Genomic DNA, 26,001 nt, shown 5'->3' on the forward strand with positions numbered 1-26,001 from the left:
CTAAAATCTGTATTATTGGAAAACAAAGACCTTGGAGATATTTTACCTTACTTTGAATTTTCTGAGAAAAATTAAAGGCGTGAATTTCAATTTTTACGAGAACAAGAAGTTTAAAATTTTTTTGTTGTACTAAAAACTTACGGGAAATTCAAATTTTCTATAAAATACATTTTTGGTGGGAAATCTGCGTCTCTTCAACCGTCTTGACTGCTACATAGGTAACCTCGACAGTTCTAGTATATCGATCACACCTAGAACGCCCTGACTTCTCTGAACCTCTTTTCTCTCATTTTCTACCTATCTGTCCAATCGGCAAAACCATTCCTCTCATTCTACCTACTCTGCAACATGGCTACCATCCCTTTCTCTATTCTCCGTTTACCAGAACCTGCGCTTCACAAATCTATCAAGCAGATGGGCCTTATGGAACAGTGAGTATTAAAATTATCAATCCTAATTTTATTATCTGTTTTTTTTACAGATTCTCCTTGTCAGTTCTCTCGAATAAAACAAAGCATGCGGTTACCATGTTACCCGCCGTCAAAAATAGAGTTTCTATAACTATGACGTCATCTCTTCAGTTAGACATATCAAACGAGTTTCAAATTGTTGAATTTTTTTTCAAAATGGATCCTCACTATCAGAGTGTAGAAGTACGTCAACGCTCTAACAACAGGTCAAATACATCTACAGAACTTAGTATACCGGGAGTCTCAGTGAAATTCTGGATTGAGCACATAGTTCATGTATTCTGTAAAGATCAAGGTGCACTGCTGAAACTTGAAAATTCAGCAGGAGAAAACTTTGACGAACTTTACGACATGATTGCAAACATAACAATTGTTCACCTGGAATTTATGTGTATAGAACTTCAAGATTACCATCGTCTCAAACTTTTTCCTTTTTTGAAATGGTTGACAGTGTATGGAATGGACATGGCTCCAATTAGTACTACAATCCTAATTCAGAATATCCAAGGATTGCATCTTGTTCATGAAATAAAATGGAGAATCAATGATGTACTAATTTCAAATTTTTCGAATTTCATTGTTTCAGCAAAGATTTTCCAAACAAGACCTGAACCTTTTTATGAGACAGTGGATAAACGGAGCTATGCCCCGCCTCGAAGTATTCCATGCAACATTTACCCACTACGATGAACATAAACTTGTGGAAACTTACCTTTTCAAAGGTATAAAGTACACCGTCGAAGACAATAAGTATTCGAAGATCGTTGAAATCGAGAGACACGATGGAGTAAAAGCGAGCGTCTGTTTTGATGAGCAGAGGTCCAGTGCATTTTGTTTTTCGGTGGAGTCGGAGCCTGACTGAATTCTAGTATTATTCTCTGGGTTTTTGTGTTTTTGTGTTGCCAATAAATTATTTTTAAAGATCCAGTTGTTTTGTATTTGTTGGGGAATAAACTTCATGATTTAGAACCTGTGTCTTTCGGGAAACTGGCGTAACTTCAGAATCTGATTAGCCATAAAAATTTCAAAAAAATTTTCTGAAAGATAAACGTTTGGGAATTTTTTAAGTATTTTTTCAAAAAAAATTCTACGTTTTCTTTTAGATATAACAGCTTGCATATTCAAACCTACTATTTTTTAATCGAAAAACGCGAAGTTTATTGCGGTTCATGGTACAAGATATATAACTTTTGAGTAATTACATTTTTTAAAAATAAATCAATTCTTGCGACTTTGTTGAACAACTGTTTTGATTCGTTATCATGTGTTTTTTGAAAGAAAATGGGCTGAAAATTAGTACCCTTTGCAAAAACTGACGCTACAGAAATGTCAAATAAATTTTCTGAAAGATAAATGTATGGGAATTTTTTTAGTATTTTTTCAAATAAAAATTCCATGTTTTCTTTGAGATATAACAGTTTGCATATTCAAACTTACTATTTTTAATTGAAAAACGCGAAGTTTACCTCAATCTTGTCAAATTTTTGGTGAGAATCGTAATTTTTAATGTTATTATTAACGTGTAAAATAATACAATTAACTTATTTTTTAAAGTTTCATCAAAATTAGAGTAAAACCTTTTTTGAGAAAATTACCAAAATTTTTTTGGTCCCAGTATGTTCAAACGTGTCAAATTAATTTTTTTAAAAAAATATTTGCAACAAATTAAGTACAGAAATTGTGCTTGATATAAAATTAGAAAAATCGAAAAGAAATCAAAGAAATTTAGTACTAAATCAAAAAGCTGTGACGTCACAAAATTTCAAATATATTTTTCCCGCCATTTTTGTGTGCAATGGAGTGATGGGGCAACCTGACACCACGTAACTGCAATTATTCTCAAAGAGAATGGAGAAGCTTTGAATTTTAGAGATACGATTAAACAAACTATTTTCTAATCGACATGATTAACATTTTTCCGATTCTCCGTCTCCCACACCCTGCTCTTCAAAAGTTGCTGAAACAAATGAGTATAGTAGATCAGTGAGTTTCAAAACTTTCCTTTGTATTTGCCTATTCTGTTCATTTTCAGTTTAAAGCTAGCAATTATTTCAAAGAATACAAAATATCTCATCACAATGTTGACAGGATATCCTATACGTCCCGATGTTCAGAATTTCACGAGGTGGTCACTAATATATTCACATCCAACACTCGACAAGTTACTGATGTCCAAGTTCTCAAACTTGATGATAAACTATATCGATATTCCTGCGAAAGATTTGAACATTTTTATGAGACACTGGATCCAAGGATCAAACCCGCATCTTCAAATGATCAATATCCACTTTTTGGAATTTAGACTCAATCAATACCCTGAAGACGTGCTTTTCAAGAACATAAATTATATTGAAACTACTACTGAAAGGTTTGAGCGAAGCTTCGAAATTTTGAGGCATGATCGTGTAAAAGCAGTCGTCTTGTTTAACACATCAAATTGGTCTTATTTTCGCATAATTTTATATCGCTGATTTAATTTTTATTCCAAATAAAGCCATCTTTTTGTGTCTCGTTGTTTGACTTCTGAGCTCCTGACAGCCACTGTTATAGTGTACGCGCTGCTGCAGAAATAAATCGATAGATTTGGCAAAACTCTTGTATATGAAGAAACCAGTGTTTTTGAAACTTTATTGCCAAAACAAACCAAAAAAAAACAAAACACTTTCAAAAATCCTCAATGCAAAACATAAATCTGTACGTACTTAGAATCACTTTCGCTTTGACACCGTCTTCGCTCTTTATTTCGAATTCCTTATCAAACGTATCTTCGTCGCAATAGTCCCTGGTTTCAATGTAAGCAATTCCTTGAAAAAATACGGATTCCACTATTACTCTGTTGTGTTCATTTGACGCGTTTGTGAGTTTTCGAAGACGGGGATTGGATCCTTTAATCCAATTCCTCATGAAGATGTTTAAATCCTTATCAGATATAACTTGATGGTATAAGACCAAATTGATGCAGTTTGAGAAAAATATGTTGTCAAATGCCACATTGGGTGCAGTGAGACTCTGAAAATTCTGAGCAAAGATTGGAGCACTCAGTGGATTCTCGGAAACGGTCAGTTCCTCTAGTGTAGGGAACAGCTTGAGAAGATTGCAGTCTTGAAATTGAGAGGAGATCATATGCAGTGCGACTATGTCAAGTTCTTTAATAGAATCATAGATGTCTTCGATTTTCCTTTCCGATAGACTGCTGATTAATACAACTTTTCTGTTTTGAATTAAAACTGAAGAAATGTGCTCGATCCATTGTTTTTCGGTAATTCCTGGTAGATTTAATTCTGTTATAGATCCATTCTGCTCGGAATTATATATTCTCACAATTTCTTGATCGGGATTGAAATCAAAAATTATCGATGGATAATCGATGGATCTTGAGTCGAACTCAATTGAAATCGGTAAGCCCATGAAGATCTGAGCAATATCATAGTTTTTCATTGATATTTTGATGAGTTGTTTTGTCTTGTTCGAAATAAATGAAAGAGTCAAGCTGAAAAAGACAAGGATCTTAGCAAAAATATATAAGTTCTAGACTTACTGCTCCACAAGGCTCATTTGCTTTAGAGAAAGTTGAAGTGAATTGTGTGGGAGACGGAGAATAGGGAGAGCGATGGCAGTCATGTTGAGTGAAGAATGGGACAAATGAGAGAGATGGTCCTGTCTACTAGGCAAAAAAGGGAGAAGAGATGCAGACAGTGATGTCTGGAAAGGGTCACCTGGTCATTATGGCCGGGGTCGGAGCTAGACGAATTACCTTAAATTGGACAGTTGGGGGATGAGAGGCCAGTCAAGCCGCAGGTGTCATCAAAGAAGTCGGACTAGAAAATGAGGTAAATGGCTCTAAGCAGATGAAGATAGAGAGAAGAGTTGCAGGCGACTTTCAAAACCTGTGATGGCTGGAATAGGTCGAAAGACTACCAGATATTATGCTGGGCAACTTCACGCTGTTTGGTACAAGGTCTCAATTTTGTGTTCTCCCTTCAAAGATCTGCCGAAATATTTTTTTTTAAATCAGTATTTTTGAAACTTTATTGCCAAACAAACAACAAAAAAAACAAAACACCTTCAGAAATCCTCAATGCAAAAAATAAAACTGAACGTACTTAGCGTCACCTTCGCTCTAACACCGTCTTCATTCTTTATTTCGAATTCCTTATCAAAAGTATCTTCGTCGCACCAGTCCCTGGTTTTAATTTGAGAAATTCCTCGAAAAAATACGGAATCACTTATGTCCCGTTCGTGTCGAACTGACGTGTTTGTGAGTTTTCGAAGACGAGGGTTAGATCCTTTAATCCAATTCCTCATAAAAATGTTCAGATCTTTATCGGATATAAGTTGGTCGTCTAAGCACAAATTGGTACAATTTGAGGATAATATATCGTCAAGTGTCACATCAATTGCAGTAAGACTCTGAAAATTCTGAACAAAGATTGGAGCACTTAGTGGAGTCTCGGAAACTCCCAATTCTTCTAGTGTAGGGAACAGCTTAAAAAGCTTGCAGTCTTGAAATTCAGAGGTCATTATATCCAGTGTGACGATGTTAAGATCTTTGATAGACTCATAGATGTCTTCGATTTTTCTTTCCCCTAGGTCGCTGATTAACATAACTTTTTTGTTTTGAATGAATACATTAGCAAAATGTTCGATCCATTGTTTTTCGGTAAATCCTGGCAGATTTAGTCTTGATAGGGATCCATTCTGTTCCGGATTATCTATTTTCACAATTTTTTGATTGGATTTGTAATCAAACGTTAGCGATAGAAAATCGATTGAAATCGGTGAGCCCATGGATATGCAAGTAATATGATTTTTTTCCTTTAACATTTTGATGAGTCGCCTTGTTTTGTTTGAAACAAACGAAAGAGCCAAGCTGAAAAAGAGGAGGACATCTTAGGAAGAATATATAATTTATAGACTTACTGTTCCACAGTGCTCATTTGTTTTAGAGACATTTGAAGTGCATTGTGTGGGAGATGGAGAATAGGGAGAGGGACGGCAGTCATCTTGAGTGAAACTAGGACAAATGAGAGAGATGGTCTTGCCTACTAGGCAGATGAAAAAAGGAGATGCAGACTATGATTTCTGGAAAAGGTCACCTGGTCATTATAACCGGGGTCTGAGCTAGAGGATTAAGAGCCTGGACCAGCCAAGGGGCAGGTGTCATCAAAGAAGCCGATTAACTAGAAAAATAAGATAAAAGGTCCTGAGCAGATGGGGATAGAGAAAAGAGTTGCAGACAGCCTTTAGGGCCTATAATGGCTGGAAAAGGCCAAATGGGCTATAGAAAAAATCGGACATTTTCGAACTGAGAACTGCTAGGAAAATCGGTCCATATTCAATTCTCGCTTCAACAGAAATAAATTTTTAGAAAACTTTCAGCTTCGACATCTCCACTGCTTCATAGTAAATCCTCATCTAAAACTTGGTACATTGACTGGTAGTGCTCCTGAAGTGCAAACTTGGAAGCTAAGTTTGCACTTGAAAAATTCAAGTCTGGTCTGTTTTGGTCAATTTGGGATCATATCAAAAAAATTAACACTTTATATCATAAAAGACTATACATATAATATCATTTTTCTTCTTCACGGCTTGACTGGACCTTCAACTTCACCGTCCTAAAATGTTTTTGGACAACTAGCTCCGCAGAGTTGTTCATCGACAAGGTGACACTGGTAGTCTCCCCATTCAATCTGAATTTGTTAATACACTTTAAAAAATAATCAATAATAAAACAACTTACTCTTCCAGCCGTACGATTCTCTTCTCGAACTTCCTCTTCACATGATCAAGCAGTATTTTTGCTTTAATTTCTCGAATTACTGTGAGTGTGAACTCTGTACCAATCTGTTTTCCGTCTGTCAACCATTTTTCGACGAGCTCCGCGGGCTCTTCTACTGACTTCATATCATAGGTTAAGACAGTGACTTTCAAGTTGAACAACGTTATCAGCCTGTCTTTTTTGTAAAGAAACAGTTCTTTAGCACTGTTGACAATTGGGTTTGGAATTTCTGGCACTGAACATATTCGCAACCATTTTAGTGGTAAGCTGGATGTTGTAAAAAACGGACAAAGCGCTTTCAAAATTTTGTCAGGTTCATATTCATAGCAGCCCAAACCTTGAAACTTCAAATTCAAGTTGGAAGGTATACGGAGAATGCCGATGGAGTCAATACTCAGTGTGCGGACATTGATACTGCTTCTTCCCTCGAACAGCTTCTGGAGGACGTAGAACTGAGCATCGTGAAGCTTCTTATCGTAGGTTAGCCGTTCTTCGTGAATAGTGGAAATTTTATCTAAGTATCCGTTGTTGCCAGATTTAGTTCTGTGTATAGAAAAACTCATGTGATGCTCGATGGGGTTTAGGCCAACGGTGAGAGCTGGAATTTTAGTTATACGAGATATCGAGCGCAGAGATTTCATCTGATGGATTTTTATTCTTCTATCTAGAGCAGCACAAGGTTTTACTCGTTCTTCTTCATTTGGCAAGTTTGCAATTCTTTGCTGCTCCCGAGTAATAAGATCCTGCTCGTAATCAATATTCGAGCGCGCGAACTCCTCACTCCGATTATCAACCAATATCTCACTTGATTTCTGTTCGACTTGCATATCCATATCAACTGCGCAATATTCATCCAAATCTAACCTTATCGGATGTAAGTGATCTTCGACAACCGCTACTTCGTAGAGCAGACTGTTGTCAATATTGACTGCATTTTGACAAAGCTGCAGCAGTTTAATGTGCATCACGGTGTTTTTCTCCAAAGGACGAATCGATGGACAACGTTCGGAGATTTGAAATCTGAAGTAGTTGAATGTTTTATTTCAGTTTAGAATAAAATGTATAAAACTCACCTTGGCCCTGCTTTCAAGTATCGAATCACGGGTTCCAGCCATTTTGAATTTTCCATTATAGAATGCAGTGTAGTCAAGAAAGGTTTACTGAGAGGACAAAAAGAGACCAAATGGATGCGCATATGTTGTGCATGATGTACTATCGATTTTTAGAAGTAGGTGACAATTCCAGCAGTGGACCGCGTTCTACGTCAGCACTGTACACATAGTTTGGGCAGTCACGAAAAAAGAGACTTTCCCGCGCACTGTAAAATTGTCACGAAATTTTAGGCATAATGGGCAATTATAGCGCACAATTGTACAGCGCAACAGCATTGTCTCCCCTATGCTCAGCGTTATCTAAGCCTCTTTGATGGCCTAGGGTGAACAAATGATACTTAAACGGGTTGAGTTAGTACATTTCCAGAGCCTATCTGGTTTTTTACTGCATCAAAACATCCATCTAATAGTGAGTAATCACATTGCTAGAGATTTAATCAGGTTAGAGGAAAAAATTAATCGAAACTTTATTTTATAAAACCCAATACATATAGTATCATATTTCTTCTTCGCGACTTGATTGCACCTTTAAAATCACTTTCCAAGTATTTTGAACTAGATCGCGTTGGATCACTAGCTCCGCAGAGTCGTTCATCGATAGGGTGACACTGGTGAGATCCCCGTTTGATCTGAAATAGTTGATCTGTACTTTGCAAAAAACTTATAAAAACCAACTTACTCTTCTACTCGAACGATTTTTTCCTTGAATCTCCTCTTCACATCATCTAACAGTATTTTTGATTTAATTTCTTTAAAGCTTGAGAGTGTGAACACAGTTCCAATCTGTTTTCCGTCTCTCAACCATTTTTTGATAAGCTCCGCGGGCTCTTCTACTGACTTCATATCATAGCTCAAGACAGTGACTTTCAAGTTGGTCAGCGTTATCAACCTGTCCTTTGTTATAAGCGTCAGTTCCTCAGCACTTTCGACAATTGGGTGTGGCATTTCTGGAACTGAACAGATTTGCAAAGTTTTCAGTGGAAGGACTGATGGTGTAAGAAACGGACGAAGCGCTTTCAAAATGTTGTCAGGCTCATATTCATAGCAGTCCAAACCTTGAAACTTCAAATTCAAGTTGGAAGGTATACGGAGAATGCCAATGGAGTCAATACTCAGTGTGAGGACATTGATGCAGCTTCTTCCCCCAAACAGCTTCTCAAGGATGTAGAACTGAGCATCGTGAAGTTTCTTATCGTAGGTTAGCCGTTCTTCGTGGATAGTGGTAATTTTAACTAAGTATCCGTCATTGCCAGATTTAGTTCTGTGTATAGAAAAACTCATGTGATGCTCGATGGGGTTTAGGCCGACGGTAAGAGGTGGAATATTAGTTATACTAGAGATCAGCCGAAGAGATTTCATCTGGTGGATCATTGTTCTTCTATCAAGAGCAGCACGAGGTTTTACCCGTTCTTCTTCATTTGGCAAGTTTGCAATTCTCCGCTTCTCCCGAGTGATAAGATTCTGTTCGTAATCAATATTCGCGCGTGCTAGCTCCTCACTCCGATTATCAATCAATATCTCATTTTGTTTTTGCTCGACTTGGATATCCATATCAATTGAGCAATGTTCATCCAAATCTAATCCTATGGGGTGTACATGATCCTCAACAACCGATATCTCGTAGAGCAGACTGTCGTCGATATTAACTGCATCTTGACAAAGCTGCAGCAGTTTGATGTGCAGCACGGTGTTCTTCTCCAGAGGACGAATCGATGGACAACGTTCGGAGAGTTGAAATCTGAAGTTGGATTTTTTTGGTGATATAATATAGTACAATTTAAATACTCACCTTGTACCTGCTCTCAAGTATCGAAGCACTGGTTCCAGCCATTTTGAATTTTCCATTATAGAATGCAGTTTTAATCGAGAAAAGTGGAGTGAGAAGACAAAAAGAGACCAAATGATTGTCGAGGTCTTGAGCACGGTGTAGTATTGATCGATGTTCAAGAGTCGTGTGCACTTATAGCAGTGGACCGCGTTCTACGTCATCTGCTACCTTTCTCATCTGCTAGGGCACTCTTGAAAAAAGAGATTTGCCCGCGGGACTTTAAGATTGTAGAGCAAGAAATTTTCTAGAAGGGTAGAGGTGCAGGTCCTGGCTTTATATGATTTTTCAGCTAAAACCGTGAAACTCTCTTAACAGAAAACGTTTTTATTGAATTTGTGAAGCTCAAGACTTCAAGACAAAGTTAACCAAACCAAGGTAAAAATTATGCTTATTCACAAATTGTTCTTTCAGCTCTTTGCTCGGACTGTAAAATTCAGCTCCCATCTGTTCCTCTGCTCCACTCCTCCAATCTCAATCTCCTGAATATAAATATAGATCTCTGCAGACTTGTCGATCGGAAATGTGACGCTCGACTCTTCACATCTGGAACAAAAACAAAAATTGATTAAAACAAATGTTTTTTCCGGCTTACTGTTCAGCACGACCATCTTTCTTTATAACTCCCAGGAACACTCTTGCTTCCGATTCCTGATCCAGCTCGAACGTCCAGCACGTACCGACTTCCTTCCGATTATTGACCCAATAATCCAAATAAAGGCCTAAATACTCTTCCATAATGCCTAAGGCGCTTGTAAAGCGGATGTTTCTTTTATCAGCAAGCTGATAAGGTTGGTATGTGCCATTGAACACCAGTAGACGTGCAGATTGATAAATGGGGCCTGTGAGCTGTGCAAAGTCTTTATCAATAATCTCAAAGATATCCAGTGGATCCTTCAGGTTCTCAATGAGTGGTTGGAAGGCTTTCACAATTTTATCAGTGTTTACTCCTCGAACTTCTAGATGTTTGAATTGAAGATCGAGGTTCGCAGGTATGCGGATAGTTCCAACACAACTTAGAAAAAGCTTTCTGATTTTAATATTCTTCCGACCACCCAACAGTGACCTAGCAAGGTAATTGATCGCGTCATGAAGCTTCAAGGTATAGCCTACGATTTCCGTGTGAAGATTTCCGACAGTGAGCCTGATGCAGTAGGAGATCGGAATTTGAATCATGGTAACTTGAGGAGCAGTTGGATTAGTTCGAGCATAACCCCGAAGAAAATTGCCCTGGTAGATCAGTGCTCTTCTCCTGAATCTATTCAATGCTCTATCCTTTTCCTCTCCATCCTGAATCCCAGATATCCGTTCCGCTTCTTGCCGGATCTGCTCACACTCCGATTGATCTTTCAGTTTTACTGCACTGTTTCCATTCCATCGGAAAGATCTCCCATCGACTAAAATTTCTTCTGGACGTTGCTCCAAAACTGTGGTAAGATCCACAGAACCTAACTGATCAAGATCAAAGATCGCCCGAGAACCCAATGAGCTCTCGACTTCCAGTTTGTAGATAGTCTTGTTGATTGTCAAGCTGTGCTCGTTGATCTTCAGTTGCTCGATTTGGAGTGGATCTTGAAAATCGATCGACTTGAACGCTGGGGATCTTTGGGATAGCTGGATTCTGAATTGAATTTGCTTGGTGAATGATGATCTACTAAATATTAAATTTACCTTGAATTTGGCTCAAGATACCAGATAATCGATTTTAGAGACAAATATGACAAGTGCATTTGGCTGGTAGACTGAATGACTGACTGAATGTTTGTGGAGCAGATGACGAAGTGACTAAGAATATCGATCTGAAGTGCAAGGGGTCTAGTGGGAAAGTAGCCGACCTAGAACGCTCACGGAATCGGCCGAGCCGATTTTTCCCCCTGACTATTCAGATTCACTCAAATTTGGCTTACTAGAGATTTTCCAGATTTTTTTAGGGTCTATAAAATTTATTCAAAAATCGATAGAAAACAATTAATTATGGCAGTTGATAACATTTTGAAGTTCCGACATCGTCTCCAGCCAGTAGAATCCCGAGTACGAACTGTTGTAGACACGGAAGCTCCAGCATGGAGTCGGATGTGTGATGTCGAATTCGGGCTTCTCGCTTACGGTTTCCTCTGAAATTAAGATTGGTATAAACATGATATAAACATAAAAAGTTCAAAAACCCCCCAACTTACTAATATAAATGTCGACTTTATTCTGGTTATTGGCGACGAATTTCGAAAATTTGAGGCCCTGTGGGGTGTAGATCAACTCGTTATTGTGCGTGATATAGTTGATCACTAGGACAATCTGGAAAAATTATAGAATTTTGAAGAAAAAGTGAAGAAGTTGATAAAATAAACTAACTTTATTGGAGTTGGCAATAATCTGCATCAGCTCTTGACTTGATCCGTAAGTCTTCAGCTTTTGCCTTGGGAGGTGGCACAAATTGACCAGATGACTCAGAGAGTAGTAGCGAGCTTCTTCCTTCAGCTCTCGAAGCTTTCGTTCCGACTCCGGGAGGACTGCAGCGCCGGATCACCGAATTTTGTCGAATCACCGAATTTTGTCGATCATATGAACCGGCATTTCCGACAGGGAGTGCATGATGGGATCGGAGCTGAAAAATTAATAATTTAAAGTGGATGTTCTTGCAAAAAAGTTTGCCGGTTTTCGAAAAGTAGGTAATTTTTTCAGAATCTATGCAGTTATGCAAAACTAGTTGTTCTAGAAATTTCCATATTTCTCCTCTTAGTTTTCAAATTTTCAAGAAAAAAAAGTTACCTTCTGTCGTAGTGCAAATCATAGTTTCCATTGTAGAATCGATAATACCAGAAATCGAACTCAGTGTGTTCCATGACGTCATTTCCAACTTTTCTGCAGAAATTGTCATAGGACTCCTGAATCGGTTTCTTGTCGAGCACCTCGTAGAGAATGCATGCCCGGATGACGAGATCACTTTCGCGGAGAGCAGATGTCATTTCGAATAATTACCTGAAAATTTAGAAATTTGAACATTAAACACAAAAGTTGACATTTAAAACGGGAGAAAAACTGTTTTTTCCAACAAAAAAAGTTATGTAATTCAAACGGAAACGAGCCCCTTAAAAGAAAAAAGTTGACAAGACACCTTGTTTCCCCCGACGCGCGCAATCTCCTCTCCTCATTGGAGCGCATTTACAACTCTTCCCAGGAGACAGTGCGCGTCCTCTTTTCGGTGAGAGACGCAGATATTGTTGTTTTCCTTGCCACCTCTAGAGGAATCAAGGGGTTTTGCACTCTTTAAACTCAAATTTCAGTTTAGTCAAGTTTTAAAGCTCAAATCGTACTCCTCACAAGTTTTGCACAAGCTTCTCAGATGGCTCTAACTTATTCGTGAGGGTTACATCGTGGTAGTGGCCACAACTGGAAACTGTACTTGAAACGTCGATTTCAGTTAATTCAGATCTACGGAAACTATATCAACTTTGTAATCAATTAGATAAACAGTTTTGAGGTATTAAAAGTAAAATATGTATTTATTTAAAAAAAAATGCTTGAAATATGTTAAATTAGAAGCAATTGAACTGAATACGAAGACTTCAAATTTGCAGTTCAATTATCCAGATTGTAATATCATAGCAGGTTCTCTGAAAATCTCAGTTTAACTTACTTCACTCAAACTTTCAACTGAACCTTCATGTTCTCCAATTTATAGCGAAAAGCCAACTGCATTTTCTTCTTCAGTGTCATCTTAGAACTTACTGTTCTGATCAGGAAATTCTCGCAGTTTTTAGTGACCATCTTCGAATCGGACATATTCACAATGTGGAGGACCCCTTCCACTGTTTCATCTGAAAATCTTATTGAATTTTAATAAGGGCCGGGTGAGCGAAACAAAGTCTGTGATGGCTTGGTGGTGGCCGTAGAGCACTTCTAGGAAGTTCTGGAACTCGTTGGGATCGATGGAGATGAGAACGAACCAAATGAGGTGACAAATAGAATCCAGTTGGGAGTCCTTGAATAAGCCTACTTCAAAGTCCTGCTCCTTGGCAACTTCGAAGAAGGAAACCACTCTGAAGTAACTCTCACCTCCATCGACCCCAACGATTTTCAGAATTTCTTACATTAGAAGTGCTTTACGGCCACCAGCAAGCAATATGTAACAGGTTTGGCTCAGCTCATTCGATTGAAAATTTGACCAGATACAACAGTTGAGGGCATCCTTCTCCTTGCGGACATGTACAATTCAAAGGTTGTCGTTCAAAATTGCAAGGACCACCTTATCAGGGGAATAGGTTCTAATAGTAAGATACACTGAAGAAAAAACTACAGATGGCTAGAGAGCGGAGTGTCGTTGCGCGGCAAAATTCGAAATTTAAAAACATCTCTATAGGTAACCAATGGATTTTCAGATTTTAATAAATTAATATAAAATCAGGGATATTTTTTTGAATTTTTTCACATCGATATTCGGTATAAGGAGCATAAATATCGGTCTATGTGCGCCCGAACCGTTAGCCCTCTTTTAAAAACATAAATATATAAATTAGTTTTCTTATCGGAAAAATTATTCTGCGAAGATCTGCTCACTGACGGGCTTTCCATCATCTTGGTTTTTTCTCTAATATGAACCAAATGGGGTGACAAATAGAATCCAGTTCGGAATCGTCAATTTTTTTACAGGTTTCAATCAACTCTTGGCGTGAAAGATTCAGAGAAAGAGGTTGCCAGATGTCGGAAGGAATGTGAAATGGCGAAGAGTACAGTCAACTCTGCGATTGGCTGAGCAATGTGAGAGTGAATCATAAAAGTTCAGTGAAATGATCGATATTTTTCAGGAAAAATATCCGCGGATATCACTTCGACACTATTCGCAACGAGATACTACGACTATGACTGCATTACTCCAGAAGATATCATCAATTTGTAAGAATTTTCAAACAAAATTGTTTAAGTATCAGAATATTTTAGTGACACTCAATCCCAACACAACAACTCCAATGGAGGAAGAATATGAGCCAACTTTCGACTAGGAAGAATCAACTGAAGCTCTCATGGTGGAGTTGCAATCTTTTGTTTTTTTTCCTGTTAGCGAAACTTTTTTGTTACTTTTGTGCTACTTCTAGCTCAACTTATTTTTTTTCTGAATTTTTAAACCCCATTTATCATTGTTCTTTCATTTGTCAACCAATAAAATTATTATTTCTCTATTACGAATTTGGATGAGAACGAGAAAAATCGATGTTCCAACAGCGCTTTTCCACTTTATCACTCGATCCTCAACAATGAAAAATCTCTCGACATTCTCTTTTTCGACTTTGCGAAAGCTTTTGATAAAGTATCACACACAATCCTCCTAAAAAACGTGATCTGTTTGGATTAGACAAACTTACATGCTCTTGGTTCAAGGAATTCCTGCACCACAGAACGTTTTCAGTTAAAATAAATAAATTTGTCTCAAGTAATTCTTACCCCATTTCCTCAGGTGTCCCCCAGGGCTCTGTATCAGGCCCCCTTCTCTTTATACTATTTATTAATGACTTGCTGATTGACCTCGAACCTAATATCCATTTCTCATGCTTTGCGGACGATATAAAAATATTTCGTCATAATCCCTCCACCCTCCAAAATCCTATTGACACTATAGTCAAATGGTCAAAGAAAAACGAACTTCCTCTCGCCTCTGCCAAATCTTCTGTCCTCTCTCTTGGCTCCCAAAACACCAATCACACGTATAGAGTTGATAATGTCCCCATTCTTCCATCCCCAACTGTCCGAGATTTAGGTCTTATCACAGATTGTAAAATAAACTTTGAACCTCATATTATAAAAATTAGCTGCCTAGCCATGCTTAGGACTAAACAAATTCTCAAAGCGTTCTCTTCCAACTCCCACAAATTTTATAGTCACCTATTCAAAACCTACGTTGTCCCCATTATAAACTATTGCTCTGAGGTTTACTCCCCTTCCCCAAACTCATCACTCTCGGCCATACTTGAAAAACCACTGAGGACCTTCACCAAACGCGTCCTGCAAAGGTGCAACGTTAAATCCACCTCTTACGAAAACAGACTGTGTATCATGAAACTATTCTCCACCAGACACACTAGAATTAAAGCTCAAATGAATCTATTATATAGACTTCTAACCGGTTCTACACATTTCTTTAAATCAAATCAGTTTGTAAAGTTCTCTAATTCCAATAGGAGACCCATGATTCTTGTTAGGAAAGACACCTGCTCCTCGCACTTCTTTGCCAAATCCATTCCTATTTGGAACAATCTTGTCAAAAATATACCGGTATTTCTCTCCCCCTATCAATTCTCCAACTTTCTCGATGTCAATATTCCCCGGTATTAATATTTATCCGCTGCTTCTCTTTTTTCTTTTGACTAGTCTCATCAACCTCTTTACCCTCTCTCCCTTTTCCCACCCCCATTTCGTGCTAATTAGAACTCATTTTTCTTGTTTCTGCTAATTAGAAATGGTTTTTAACTAATTAGTTGTGGTTCCATGTTATCTGGGAAGAGGAAGACGGGATTCCAAAGATTATCTGTGACGTTGGTTAGTTTAATAGTAAGATGTTTACATTTCATAACTAATTTGTGTTTTCCAGTGGTCACATGCACTTGCAATGCCGGACGGATTTAAATGTTCGGCTACTGCTCTAAGTTGAGATAATTTCTACACGTCCTGAAGCTGAGACGTACTCTGAAAATGAAGCAGGATTGACGAAATTGATGTATATCAGCAAGGAGAAATTGCTGATATACATCACCGGAACTTGGAAAAGTGAGTTTGCAGCTAGAGGTCTCTAAATATACCTTTTATTTTCAGACATCTTCCAAAGAATTTATCAAGTCTGGAAGCAAACCTCTAAGACATGGGATGAATACTTAGAGCCAATCGGAACAGTTGATGGTGACGCTCTTGCTCTGACCGTCTTTGGTGTGCATTTTAACTTCTCAGTGCTTGAAAACTTTCTAATTAAGATTGATGAAAATATCAAGTTGCAAGCTCTCTTTCAATACAAGCCCGACATGACTCCTACATAGGACGAAAGTGATCGGAGATCTACTATCAAACAGTTCCGTTGAAGGATGGAATTTTAGCCTGATTGGCTTCTTTGTACACTAGAAGTAGTAAGCAATTGAATATTAGCAAGAAAGTGCTGAAGCCTATCGTAGTAAAATCGTTTCTCCCTGTCAAACTGAGCTTCTTTCATGCTCTAATGTTTTAGTTTGTGTTCTTTCAAAAAATACAATTTATCTAAATAAGTCTACAGATTACTGCTAATTTAGATATGTTTACAGTAAAAATAGACCTTAGTTGATAAAATAAGAATAATCAAAAAAAATTTTGCTCAAATCCCTTCTATTAGACTACCAAATGTAATATTCAAGCGAATGCATCTTTAAGTTCTTGGAATGTGAAAAGCATAACGATGAGCAACTTTTGTTTCACAAAAACTGGTTTTTTTTCAAATTCTTTAGTTGTAAAAATAAAAAGTGAGCCAAAGTTTCACGTTTCTTGATATAAACCGAGTAACGAGTAACGATTGAAAAATATATGAGTGCTCGACTAGCGGGCCCTGCGGGCCCGCCAGTTGTAGGGGGTGTAAGGCGAGCCCCCTTGTCGGGCTGTTAGAGGGTTCGTGAAAATTTCAGTAGGAAAATGGGAGTCTTCTTGATTTTTGAGTTCGGTTTGACCAAAAACAGATGCACCCAGTGAATCAGTTATTTAAAGCTGAGTTTCGATTGATTGAAGTTTGAGGAGGATTTATATTGGCGGAGACGTACCCATATTTTGTATAAAATCGAGTATTTCTATTCGAATCAAAAAACAAAAAAGTTTGTCATTTGGTACAATTGAACCAACTACCAAAATTTCTGCAGACATACGCACTAACCACTCGGCCATGCGGGAGACACCTCAAACTGGGATGTAGGGAAGAAAATTTTCTGGAGGAAGTCGTCTTTCGATTCCGCTTTCTTCAATTATGACTATTTGGGGAAAGACGTTCGAAAACCGTTTATCACTGATAAGTCAGCGGGAAACCGAATTTTTGAAAATTTTATTACAGCATTGTACTTGTTATTAAATTCCCGAAAGAGAGCCGAAAAGTTGAGGGCTATATCTTGTAACCAGACAGATCTATAGAGAAAACCAAGTTTTGGCCTGAAAATTTTTAAAAAATAATATCTCTTGGCAGAGTATTTTTAATGTTACGAAACTTCATCTTCCATTAGATAAAATTAAAAACTATGAATCAAAAATACATTCTGCAAAACTTTAGTGGAAAAAATGTTCAGGAAACCCAGGAAACCAATCCCCTCAGTACAAATAATTTTTGAATTATTTCCCCCTCAGTACAAATAATTTTTGAATTATTTTTTTCTTGAAAAATTTTCCCACTGAACTTTTTACAAATTTTATTTGTCTCGATGCGTCTCGATGAGACCTACACGTCAATTTTTAGAAAACTAAGAAAACTTGAAAACTGACCGAGTTATGATTGAAAAAGTAGATTCGCGAAAATGGGAAAGTGTGCAAAATTTGGCACTTATTCGTCTTGCTCGGCCGACTCATAGAACTTTACTCAATTCTGAGTTGAAAATCGTGTTCAGCGTATTTTTTTACGTGGGGTAAAGAAAAAAATATCAAAAAAGATGAAGTAGAACTTGAGATAAAGACGAAAAACGACTTTTTTGGAAAAAAATTTTTTTTTGGCAAAATGGCATTTTTTGGCCTTTTGTTTTATCACAACTTTTTGGCTTTTGCACTTATAAACTCAAACTTTTTTTCAAAAAATCAGTCTCTCTGAGTAGTATCTTGCACATGAGTTTGAAACAAAACAGAGCAAAACCCGAATTTTAATTCAATTAAAACATGGTTTTTTGGGGGTAAAAAGAGCAAAAAATTTTTTTTTCAAACTGGGGAAAGCCGCCCTGAGCTCAGTTTTGCTCCAAACTAAGTGCCGTTTTCTGCTCCACCGTGGGGCAAAATATTTCTAGTAGGATTTCAAATATTAGATCATGAAGTCACGCGGCTCTGGAGTTATTAATAAAAACGAAGTGGGACATTTTTTCGCAAGCCAAAAAAAGTGTCAAAAAACGCGAAAAAGAGGCGGAGTCTGCACACTCGGCATTTATTAGAGGCTGCTTGGCAGAATGACAAAGAATGCAAGAATTTTTCACCTAAATATATTTCTAGATCCGTGTGTTACATGTGTAGTTGTAAGTTAACTATAGGCAAAATTACAAATCTAATGGAACTGATTATTTATAAGCAAAATTACTAGATTTTCCAAACTCTTAAAATTCATATCTACTTTTATGATATATAAAATTTTTCAAAAATCCCTTTTGTTGTTTTATTAGAAATTTCAAGATCTGTCTGATTTTAATAAAATTCCAGTAACAGAGTTTAAGCAAAAAACTGAATTTTCGGTTATAAGCAACATTGCCAATCGAATGGAACTGAATATTTATTGGCAAAATGTGGTAAAATTGATTATGAAAATTTCGAGTGATTCAACAAAACATTTATTGAGTGAATTATTACAGTTACTCAACAAAAAAAATACTTCGAATTATGAACAGCAACTGAGAAATCTGCAATGCCAGGTTTATGATTGAAAACCAGCGTTGCTTTGATGTCTTGACCCAAGTCGATATCGATTCCTCCAACTTGAGAATCCATTTCAAAAAGTTTGAATTTTCTACCAATTGATGCAAACTCATGAGGAATTCCTTTGAGAATAGTTTTTTGGTTGAATGCAGGTCCGTCTTTTCGAACTCGGAAATGTTCAAGTTCTGGTTTCAATCCGGCAAACCAATGCTTCAAAAACACATTGATATCTTTGTCTGTTAACTGTGTACGGTGTATGTCAATGGATGAGCAGCTCGTGAGAAGTAGCTCATTTAACGGAAGGTTTATATTTAAACATAGTTGCTGATTTGTTTTGGACAAAAGGTGACGTAGTTCCAGCAGTAGAGTTGAGTCCAATGGTTTATGAGAGTATTGGCGTAGACTGAACTTTTTTATATGTTGAAATGCGGAGTAGAGCTCGACGACAAGCGAAATTTTATTAGTGAAACCAATAGAAAGGTTCAAAATTTTGAGGTTTTTTAAACACTCTTTAGGCATTTTTAGTCGTGGCTCTCTTAAATCCCAATCAAAAAATCTGGAACGTAGAGAATGAATTTCTGTTACGTTGAAGATATAAATCAAATGTTTTAACCAACTCTTGGCATCGAACTGTGGCACAGAATAATTAGAGTGCTCTCCGGAAGAACTACGGGCTATAAATTTCCTGTTATGGGGAATGAAAATAAATTTTGCGCTCCCTTTTAGATAAAAATGGTAATCCGGCAAAAAGATAAAATCCAAGCATACTTGAAGTTGTTTGAAGATATGAAACTCTCTCACAAGGTTTCTCGTTTTTTCGGATATCAGTGAGATGCACGTTCTGAAAAATTATTGCATAAAAGAATAAATGTCGTTAAAACAAAATTTAAAAAAAACTCACTGTTGGATTACGGACATATTGCAAAAAACGTCCTTTAGGTTTTTCTGGGGGAGATTGAAAAGAGGAAAAGATGGTGCAACCATTGTAAGAGAAGGTATGAGAACAGAACAAGAGAAGACTGGTCATATTGTACAAAACGCTGGAATGTACTATGAATATCGATTGTCAGGATCATCTTTTACATGTTCTTCTGGCCAGCACCAGGGCTGTGCAACAACTAGTTCGGCAACACTAACAAAACTTCTCATTTCAGTATGTTAATCCAACTTTTTAATATAAAGAAATGTAGTAAAATATTTAATTGACTTGAAAATAATACTTATTTTGGTTGAACAAAATAACAAAAACCTCAATAGTGCCTAAAAATGGCCTTTCCTGAAAACAGGACACTTTCAGGCACTATTTGAGGTTCGTGTCGAGTTTCTCAATCAGAATAATTTTTATTTTAATTTGATCAAGTATTTAACTACATTTCTGTACCAATTCTTCACTTAAAAAATTGGATTATTACTCTGAAATGAGCAGCTTTGTTTGTTTGCCGAACTCAGTTGTCGCGCAGCTCTGGATAGCACCTGTTTCCAAAAGGCTGCTCTCATTCTGTCAATGCACCGGCAATTTTTAGTCTGTATCAGTTCCGAGGCACTCAGAAACGACCTGCAAAAGTCTTGTGATAAGGAGAGGTATAATGAAAATATAGTCAAGTATTTGAGCTTCAAAACCTGAAATTCGCTATGGCAAGTTTAATGGAATATTCAATGCTTCTCAGAAGTTAAAAAACTATTATTGGTTGAAAACGATTACAGTTATTCAAAAGAAATATATTCCGAATTATGAACAGCAACTGAAAACTCTGAATAGTTAAAACGATGTTCTAAAACTATAGTTACTTTGATGCTGTGAGCCAAGTAGATATTGTGGAAGAACACGATAACAATCCTCCTATCAGGCATGCCTATCTTCCTTCTTCATTTACTTCCACGGCGGCCCGCCCTTAAGTGCAGGGGCCCACATGCCACTGTGGTGTGTCGCCCTACTGCTCCGCTCCCGACGTTTATGTTACCCCACTTCCTATATTACTCTTCTTATGTATTGCACATATCCTATTGTATATAAACATCATATGTATAATCACAAGGAAGTCCAGATTGGTATATAGGGATAATTATGGTGACAACTTCTCGCGCCTATAAAATTTGATAGAACTTTCTAAATATAGCTAAAGCACACAGGTTTTATTCACAATTTTCTAGAGAACATAAAATTATGTTAAACTTTGAAAATATCAACCTGTGCGACACGGCAGACCCGCTGAAGCAAGGCAAAACATTTGTCGTTGGCACGCTAGTTGCAGATATTTTGCTTTCTCAGGTCCTTTCTAGCTTCTCCTGCGGATAAGATAAGTTTTAATACACATTTCGAGATGTAGTCACATTTTTTTCGCAAAAAAAATCCTGCATTTTTTGTAGATCAGACCGTAATGGGACAGCCTAAATATCACCACGTGCAAATATGAGAAATTAAATACGATATTTTCATTTATTCAGGTTCAAAAATTAAATTTAACAAAAAAAATTCCAATGGGATTTAGAAACAATAGAACTGTAGAATGTCAATTTCCTAGTTCAGCGTAGTAGTTTCTCTGAAAAAATTGAATACTTTTCGTTGTATGTTACCAAAAAACAATACCATAAAGTTCTCCATTTTGTACCTAAAAGCCATCTGCAACTTCTTCTTCGCCGGCAACTTTGTCCCTTTAATCAAAAACTCCTCACACTTTCGAACGACCATCGGTGTGTCATACATGTCTGCAATATGAAGAATGCCCTCCACGGTTAGATCTAAAAATGTTTATTTTATTTTAGGTCAATTCGAATGTTTTTTGTTCACCATTAATAGCTGAATCCCCGTAGAGAACTTCCAGGAAGAACTGAAAGTCATTAGGATCGATGCTAGTGAGGGTGACTTCGGAGCTCTTCCCTTCTTCGAAGGAGCCAAGAAGAAGAGCCTTGAAGTACTTGGACTGGGCAGCGAGGTACTGAAATTTTTAAAATGTATCAGCTTGTACAACTGAAGAAAAAAGCCTCACTTTTCTGAGAACATAAAACTTCTTCTCCCCAACCAGAAGAACCACGTCGGAAAACTCTTCCATTGATTCGTCGAAGCTTCGGAGGTTATACGGTCTTTCGAATCCAGTCATGGATTTGATTGTCACAAAAACTTCAATCATGAGAGCATCATCAACTACGTAATTTGTCATCATTCTGCCCCAAGGCATTATGGTCGACCGCAATACTTCACTGATGAGGCTGGGTGATTTGGCTATTTTGCACTCGCATTCTACTGATTTCCACATTCCAGTTAACGGCATTAGTTCGACCCTGATATCAGCTACAATTGACCAATTGGTAGTTTTTCCAGTCATTGGACAATACAATCCGAAACTCATGAATCCGTTATCCCGTTTGATCCGCATGTACCTGAAACACACAAAGGTTAGAGAGTAGAGTAGATCTTTAAAGGTGGAGTAGCTCCAGTGAGGAAATTGTTAAAAACCGCTCCTTTGGCCCCAAAATGACCAAATATCATGATAACACTTTTCAAAAATTTTTTGAAAATATTTTATTAACTGTCAAAAAGTGGCAATTACTCTGTTTTTGCCACTCATAATTTTGGAAGTCAACCAAAAAATATTTTTTTTCGACATTTTTTATGTTTAATTTTGTTTAAAATGTTTGTACTAAAACATTGTAGGGGTCGAAACATGCAACATTGCTTTAGATTTCCTCAAAAACTCGTATTTTTAAAAATTTTGCCAATTTGCCAAAACTTTGACCGGAAATTATGAAAAATCTAAAATTTTTTGGACTGTTTTATTATGATATTCGGTTGTTTTGTATTATTATAAGTGCATTTAGACAAAATCCGCACTGGCGCTACTCCAGCTTTAATATGAAAATCTGAACGAAAATATTGAATCACTTACCACTCAGTACCATAATGAATTTCCGATGGGGTGACGTGCTCACCTCCGTCTGCGATGCTCGAGACATTTTTGACGGATTGGGTGATCACGAATTGTTTGGTCAGAGAGGACATAGTAATTCAGTTGCAAGAAAAAACAATGAAATAAATGAATCCAACAATGATTCGGTTCGCTAGAGGCGCTATTTGGATAGAATCGATCCAATTTGCGGTAGCAGGGCAGCGTCGATGTCTCTGGTTTCTCACATCATAATTTTCTCAGATAGCGCGTTGGGACCATTCTCAGCCTCTTCATTTTATCGCAATATTTGATTTTCTCCATTTATCCAGTTAATTATCTAGAAAAATGAGTTCTTTCTCGAAAGAATTTGTGATGACTCAAAAAGTGAAAAATATTTCCACTTTGAAAAAGAAGAAGTCCGTCTAACTCCAGAAGAGCAGTATTTTGGATTCCCCTGGTTAGTTTAGTGGCTCTGTCGGGTTACTGTAGGGTTTCCGAAATATCCTTTACACTTTACCACAGTTCTCCAACTCACCAACTTCCAGGAGGATCAAGCTTGCGCGCGAAGGAACCCAACTACATGTATTCTTCAGTTTTCTAGCCTCACGTACAACTGACCAATCTGTACACATACAATTCAGTACCAAGTTGATGAGACCCACTGGTGAAAGCATATCGCAAAGCTCAGAAGTTTGCTTGCTGGGCGGCGAGAGACAGAAATACGGCTTCGGATTTTGTTTTCCATGGGAGAAATTGGTGAAGGAGCTTGTAGTTGAGGATTGTTTGGTTGTTGAAGTTTGCGCGCACATCCTCGACACTAGTGGGTTCGAGAAGAAGGAGAAGCTCCGCAACTTTGATGAATCTATGAAGGAGTTTTCGGATGTTGTGCTGGTGGTGAAGGATGTTAAGTTTTACGTGCTTAAAACGGTGAGTCAAGTCTACTTTAGGCTCTGACTTTAGACTATTTTCAGTACCTCGCTGCCCAGTCCAACTACTTCAAAGCCCTGCTTCTTGGCGACTTCGAAGAAGGAAAAAGCCTCGAAGTCACTCTCAACTCTATCGATCCCAACGACTTCCAGAACTTCTTAGAAGTTCTCTACGGCCACCACCAGGCTATCACAGTTTTGATTTTTAGCCTAGACGAACTTCATTCGCGAACGTCAACGTGATTATTTTTCCAGATGAAACAGTGGGAGGAGTTCTCCACATTGTGGATATGTACGATTCGAAGATGGTCACCAAGAACTGCGAGGATTTCTTGATCAGAACAGGAGGTTCTAAGATGACGCTGAAGAAGAAAATGCAGATGGCTGACCGATATCAGTTGGAGAACTTGAAGGTTTGGTTGAAAGTTTGAGTGAAGTTAGTTGAACTGAGATTTTCAGAGAACATGCTACAACAACCTGGAAGTTTGAGCTACACAATTGAATTTCTCGTTCTTTACTACATATGTATAACAAAGCAACGCGTAATTATAATACTTTTTTTTAAAAATAAACATAATGTCTCTGACAATATTCATATTTGGATGCCTCGCTACTTCTGCTCTAATTTATTTTTTAGGGCACTATATGCCGGAAGTCGTATCTTTTTGCTAAATTTAGTAAGAATAGTTAAAACCATAAGTATATAATAAAATAAAATGGTCACATTATCAGTTCAAAAGCCAGATTTGATTACAAGTTCAAATACGAAGACTAGCAAATTTTAAATTTTGTTGAATTTTTTTAAAAATTGTAACTCCCCATTTCACACTGACGAGTTTATTTCTTTAATTTTTCACGCATACAATTTATATTTGGGTTATGTTCACATCAGCATCTTCGGAAATCTGGCACCGTAAGCAAAAAACTTTCACGTGTCCGCTACAACAATCGAGAGCCGATCACAGCGGATCACAACGACACGGCCGGAACTCTCTGGATGTTCCTACACGTCGTGGCATAAGACCTGCCTGATATGTGGAAGTCTCATTTGCATGTAATTTGCATGCCAGTCCACAAAATTTGCATGTAATTTGCTAATAAAAGACCAGAAACTGCACCAGATCCCTCACACTTCTCGCAAAATGAGAAGCCTTGTGGTTTTTGTGTCTGTCGTGGCCATGATTTTCTTTGCCGAACACGGTTGTTCAGATTCTTGCACGTGTCCGGATATCCGAAGTATTTTTTATACGTGGAGTGAGTTGGATTTTGTTTGGTTTGTACATGTATTTAAAGGCGGTGTGGTGAAATTTGAGACTATTCTTCAAAACATTGCTCCTATGTTTTAAAAGAATAGTTAAAAATTCTACAACACCTCCTTTGTTTTACAGGCAATAACTCAATATTGTACTCGGAAGGACCTGGATGCATTAGAAACTTGACCTGCTCAACAGATACTTGCATTCTCAATTATTATTATCTTTGCAGTGGAGTTATGAACTGGAACACCTGAAATTCGATTTTTAGACACTTTACGCCGGTCCTAGTAATGTTGTGTTAGATCTTTTCAACTTCTATGGGATAGTTTGCGAGGATGGTCAATGGTACGCTACCAAGTATCCATACGGAATTTCCTACTTTGCCATAACTGTGACATGGTACACGATGGGTGAGAACGGGGAATATGATGGAAAGAGAACTTTGATTGGGAGACTTGGATGGTAATTTTAAAAAAATCGGTTGATGGCTCATACATGTTAATTATTTAGCTCTGATAGATAATATGCAAGAACTACCAACTGGTTTTCAAACACTTCTCTGGTATAATTTTTCACTTGTTGAAACTTAAATAAACCGTTTGTTCTAATAGTTTTGCCTTTAAGCCTACATTGTACCAAGGCCTAGGGAATTCTACATAATTAGTAGACATAATTACAGACATAATCATAATCTTTGTGTCATTTACAAATCTTTTGTCGTTCGGTTTTTAAAGACAAAAAACTGTTGTGTATTATAATAATAGTGGCTCCATAACTTCGACGAGCCCGTAAAAGAATTTTCGGAAGTTTTGCTGGTGGTGAAGGATATTAAATTTCTAAAATAACCTCCGAAATAATTCTTACCTGCATCGACCCCAACGATTTCCAGAACTTCCTAGAAGTTCTCTACGGCCATCACCAAGCCGTCACAGGTTTGGCTCAGCTCACTAGCGCCTTATTGAAACTTTATGTATAATTTTTTTCCAGATGAAACAGTGGAAGGGCTCCTCCACATTGTGGACATGTATGATTCGAAGATGGTCACCAAGAACAGCGAGGATTTCCTGATCAGAACAAGAGGCTCCAAGATGACACTGAAGAAGAAAATGCAGATGGCTGATCGCTATAAATTGGAGAACTTGAATGTTTAGTTGG

The 26,001-nt window shown here is 37.5% G+C and overlaps 9 protein-coding genes and 2 pseudogenes across 13 annotated transcripts; 3 read left to right on the forward strand and 8 right to left on the reverse strand.

Annotated features, from left to right (window-relative positions):
• Positions 1-342: 342 nt before the first annotated feature.
• Positions 343-1,389, forward strand: fbxb-25 (the record flags this gene model as incomplete). 2 transcript variants are annotated; one of them, NM_001322712.4, is made up of 3 exons in its annotated part: positions 343-431; positions 482-653; positions 1,057-1,384. In NM_001322712.4, the coding sequence occupies 3 exons, from the start codon at positions 349-351 to the stop codon at positions 1,330-1,332; spliced, it is 531 nt and encodes a 176-aa protein (NP_001309567.1). In that variant the 3' UTR covers positions 1,333-1,384. The 2 variants fall into 2 exon arrangements, with proteins under 2 accessions (NP_001309567.1, NP_494040.1); NM_061639.2 differs by having other exon boundaries at positions 349-431; positions 482-1,389.
• Positions 1,390-3,087: 1,698 nt separating this feature from the next.
• Positions 3,088-5,214, reverse strand: fbxb-18 (F-box domain-containing protein). Its single transcript, NM_061640.4, has 4 exons — positions 4,574-5,214; positions 4,225-4,458; positions 4,009-4,172; positions 3,088-3,960 (listed from the first exon to the last, which is right to left on the reverse strand). Exons 3-4 carry the CDS (start codon positions 4,089-4,091, stop codon positions 3,135-3,137), a joined length of 909 nt encoding a protein of 302 aa, NP_494041.2. The 5' UTR covers positions 4,092-4,172; positions 4,225-4,458; positions 4,574-5,214; the 3' UTR covers positions 3,088-3,134.
• Positions 4,482-5,482, reverse strand: fbxb-19 (F-box domain-containing protein). Its single transcript, NM_061641.2, has 2 exons — positions 5,391-5,482; positions 4,482-5,340 (listed from the first exon to the last, which is right to left on the reverse strand). Exons 1-2 carry the CDS (start codon positions 5,471-5,473, stop codon positions 4,536-4,538), a joined length of 888 nt encoding a protein of 295 aa, NP_494042.1. The 5' UTR covers positions 5,474-5,482; the 3' UTR covers positions 4,482-4,535.
• A 516-nt stretch (positions 5,483-5,998) lies between these two features.
• fbxc-22 (F-box C protein) lies at positions 5,999-7,412 on the reverse strand. Its single transcript, NM_061642.7, has 3 exons — positions 7,323-7,412; positions 6,211-7,269; positions 5,999-6,160 (listed from the first exon to the last, which is right to left on the reverse strand). Exons 1-3 carry the CDS (start codon positions 7,376-7,378, stop codon positions 6,040-6,042), a joined length of 1,236 nt encoding a protein of 411 aa, NP_494043.2. The 5' UTR covers positions 7,379-7,412; the 3' UTR covers positions 5,999-6,039.
• Positions 7,413-7,813: 401 nt separating this feature from the next.
• Positions 7,814-9,228, reverse strand: fbxc-21 (F-box C protein). The gene is made up of 3 exons (NM_061643.4): positions 9,151-9,228; positions 8,041-9,099; positions 7,814-7,990 (listed from the first exon to the last, which is right to left on the reverse strand). The coding sequence occupies exons 1-3, from the start codon at positions 9,204-9,206 to the stop codon at positions 7,858-7,860; spliced, it is 1,248 nt and encodes a 415-aa protein (NP_494044.2). The 5' UTR covers positions 9,207-9,228; the 3' UTR covers positions 7,814-7,857.
• Positions 9,229-9,497: 269 nt separating this feature from the next.
• On the reverse strand, positions 9,498-10,931 carry fbxc-26 (F-box C protein). Its single transcript, NM_061644.3, has 3 exons — positions 10,858-10,931; positions 9,782-10,807; positions 9,498-9,732 (listed from the first exon to the last, which is right to left on the reverse strand). The coding sequence occupies exons 1-3, from the start codon at positions 10,914-10,916 to the stop codon at positions 9,597-9,599; spliced, it is 1,221 nt and encodes a 406-aa protein (NP_494045.1). The 5' UTR covers positions 10,917-10,931; the 3' UTR covers positions 9,498-9,596.
• F58E1.13 (Cytochrome b) lies at positions 10,762-12,173 on the reverse strand. Its single transcript, NM_061645.5, has 4 exons — positions 11,953-12,173; positions 11,536-11,788; positions 11,364-11,478; positions 10,762-11,300 (listed from the first exon to the last, which is right to left on the reverse strand). Exons 2-4 carry the CDS (start codon positions 11,560-11,562, stop codon positions 11,155-11,157), a joined length of 288 nt encoding a protein of 95 aa, NP_494046.2. The 5' UTR covers positions 11,563-11,788; positions 11,953-12,173; the 3' UTR covers positions 10,762-11,154.
• Positions 12,174-18,682: 6,509 nt separating this feature from the next.
• On the reverse strand, positions 18,683-19,764 carry fbxb-47 (F-box domain-containing protein; the record flags this gene model as incomplete). The annotated part of the gene is made up of 2 exons (NM_061647.4): positions 18,683-19,621; positions 19,682-19,764. The coding sequence occupies 2 exons, from the start codon at positions 19,762-19,764 to the stop codon at positions 18,721-18,723; spliced, it is 984 nt and encodes a 327-aa protein (NP_494048.1). The 3' UTR covers positions 18,683-18,720.
• Positions 19,765-21,204: 1,440 nt separating this feature from the next.
• On the reverse strand, positions 21,205-22,786 carry sdz-18 (BTB domain-containing protein; the record flags this gene model as incomplete). Of its 2 annotated transcripts, NM_001322713.2 has the most annotated exons (5): positions 21,207-21,320; positions 21,368-21,519; positions 21,569-21,716; positions 21,768-22,158; positions 22,665-22,786. In NM_001322713.2, 5 exons carry the CDS (start codon positions 22,775-22,777, stop codon positions 21,291-21,293), a joined length of 834 nt encoding a protein of 277 aa, NP_001309554.1. In that variant the 3' UTR covers positions 21,207-21,290. The 2 variants fall into 2 exon arrangements, with proteins under 2 accessions (NP_001309555.1, NP_001309554.1); NM_001322714.2 differs by lacking the exon at positions 22,665-22,786 and having other exon boundaries at positions 21,205-21,320; positions 21,768-22,154.
• A 223-nt stretch (positions 22,787-23,009) lies between these two features.
• math-29 lies at positions 23,010-24,079 on the forward strand (annotated as a pseudogene). The gene is made up of 5 exons: positions 23,010-23,121; positions 23,210-23,591; positions 23,636-23,785; positions 23,846-24,003; positions 24,050-24,079. Coding segments are annotated over exons 1-5 (832 nt in total).
• Positions 24,080-24,732: 653 nt separating this feature from the next.
• Positions 24,733-25,997, forward strand: F45C12.9 (annotated as a pseudogene). The gene is made up of 3 exons: positions 24,733-24,844; positions 24,979-25,256; positions 25,834-25,997. Coding segments are annotated over exons 1-3 (554 nt in total).
• Positions 25,998-26,001: the final 4 nt, after the last annotated feature.

The sequence above is a fragment of the Caenorhabditis elegans genome, chromosome II (genome assembly GCF_000002985.6).
Source record: "Caenorhabditis elegans chromosome II".
In the NCBI taxonomy this organism is placed as follows: Eukaryota; Metazoa; Nematoda; class Chromadorea; order Rhabditida; family Rhabditidae; genus Caenorhabditis; species Caenorhabditis elegans.

Coding starts and splice junctions, on each gene's coding strand:
- fbxb-18 (NM_061640.4), bottom strand. CDS start 4,091: ATGACTGCCATCGCTCTCCCTATTCTCCGTCTCCCACACAATTCACTT. Junction 3,961..4,008: donor CAAATGAGCCTTGTGGAGCA/GTAAGTCTAGAA, acceptor TGTCTTTTTCAG/CTTGACTCTTTCATTTATTT.
- fbxb-19 (NM_061641.2), bottom strand. CDS start 5,473: ATGACTGCCGTCCCTCTCCCTATTCTCCATCTCCCACACAATGCACTT. Junction 5,341..5,390: donor CAAATGAGCACTGTGGAACA/GTAAGTCTATAA, acceptor CCTCTTTTTCAG/CTTGGCTCTTTCGTTTGTTT.
- fbxc-22 (NM_061642.7), bottom strand. CDS start 7,378: ATGGAAAATTCAAAATGGCTGGAACCCGTGATTCGATACTTGAAAGCA. Junction 7,270..7,322: donor TACTTGAAAGCAGGGCCAAG/GTGAGTTTTATA, acceptor CAACTACTTCAG/ATTTCAAATCTCCGAACGTT. Junction 6,161..6,210: donor AGAATCGTACGGCTGGAAGA/GTAAGTTGTTTT, acceptor TAACAAATTCAG/ATTGAATGGGGAGACTACCA.
- fbxc-21 (NM_061643.4), bottom strand. CDS start 9,206: ATGGAAAATTCAAAATGGCTGGAACCAGTGCTTCGATACTTGAGAGCA. Junction 9,100..9,150: donor TACTTGAGAGCAGGTACAAG/GTGAGTATTTAA, acceptor ATCCAACTTCAG/ATTTCAACTCTCCGAACGTT. Junction 7,991..8,040: donor AAAATCGTTCGAGTAGAAGA/GTAAGTTGGTTT, acceptor CAACTATTTCAG/ATCAAACGGGGATCTCACCA.
- fbxc-26 (NM_061644.3), bottom strand. CDS start 10,916: ATGCACTTGTCATATTTGTCTCTAAAATCGATTATCTGGTATCTTGAG. Junction 10,808..10,857: donor TATCTTGAGCCAAATTCAAG/GTAAATTTAATA, acceptor AATTCAATTCAG/AATCCAGCTATCCCAAAGAT. Junction 9,733..9,781: donor AAAGATGGTCGTGCTGAACA/GTAAGCCGGAAA, acceptor TTTTTGTTCCAG/ATGTGAAGAGTCGAGCGTCA.
- F58E1.13 (NM_061645.5), bottom strand. CDS start 11,562: ATGCAGATTATTGCCAACTCCAATAAA. Junction 11,479..11,535: donor TTATTGCCAACTCCAATAAA/GTTAGTTTATTT, acceptor TAATTTTTCCAG/ATTGTCCTAGTGATCAACTA. Junction 11,301..11,363: donor TAAAGTCGACATTTATATTA/GTAAGTTGGGGG, acceptor TCTTAATTTCAG/AGGAAACCGTAAGCGAGAAG.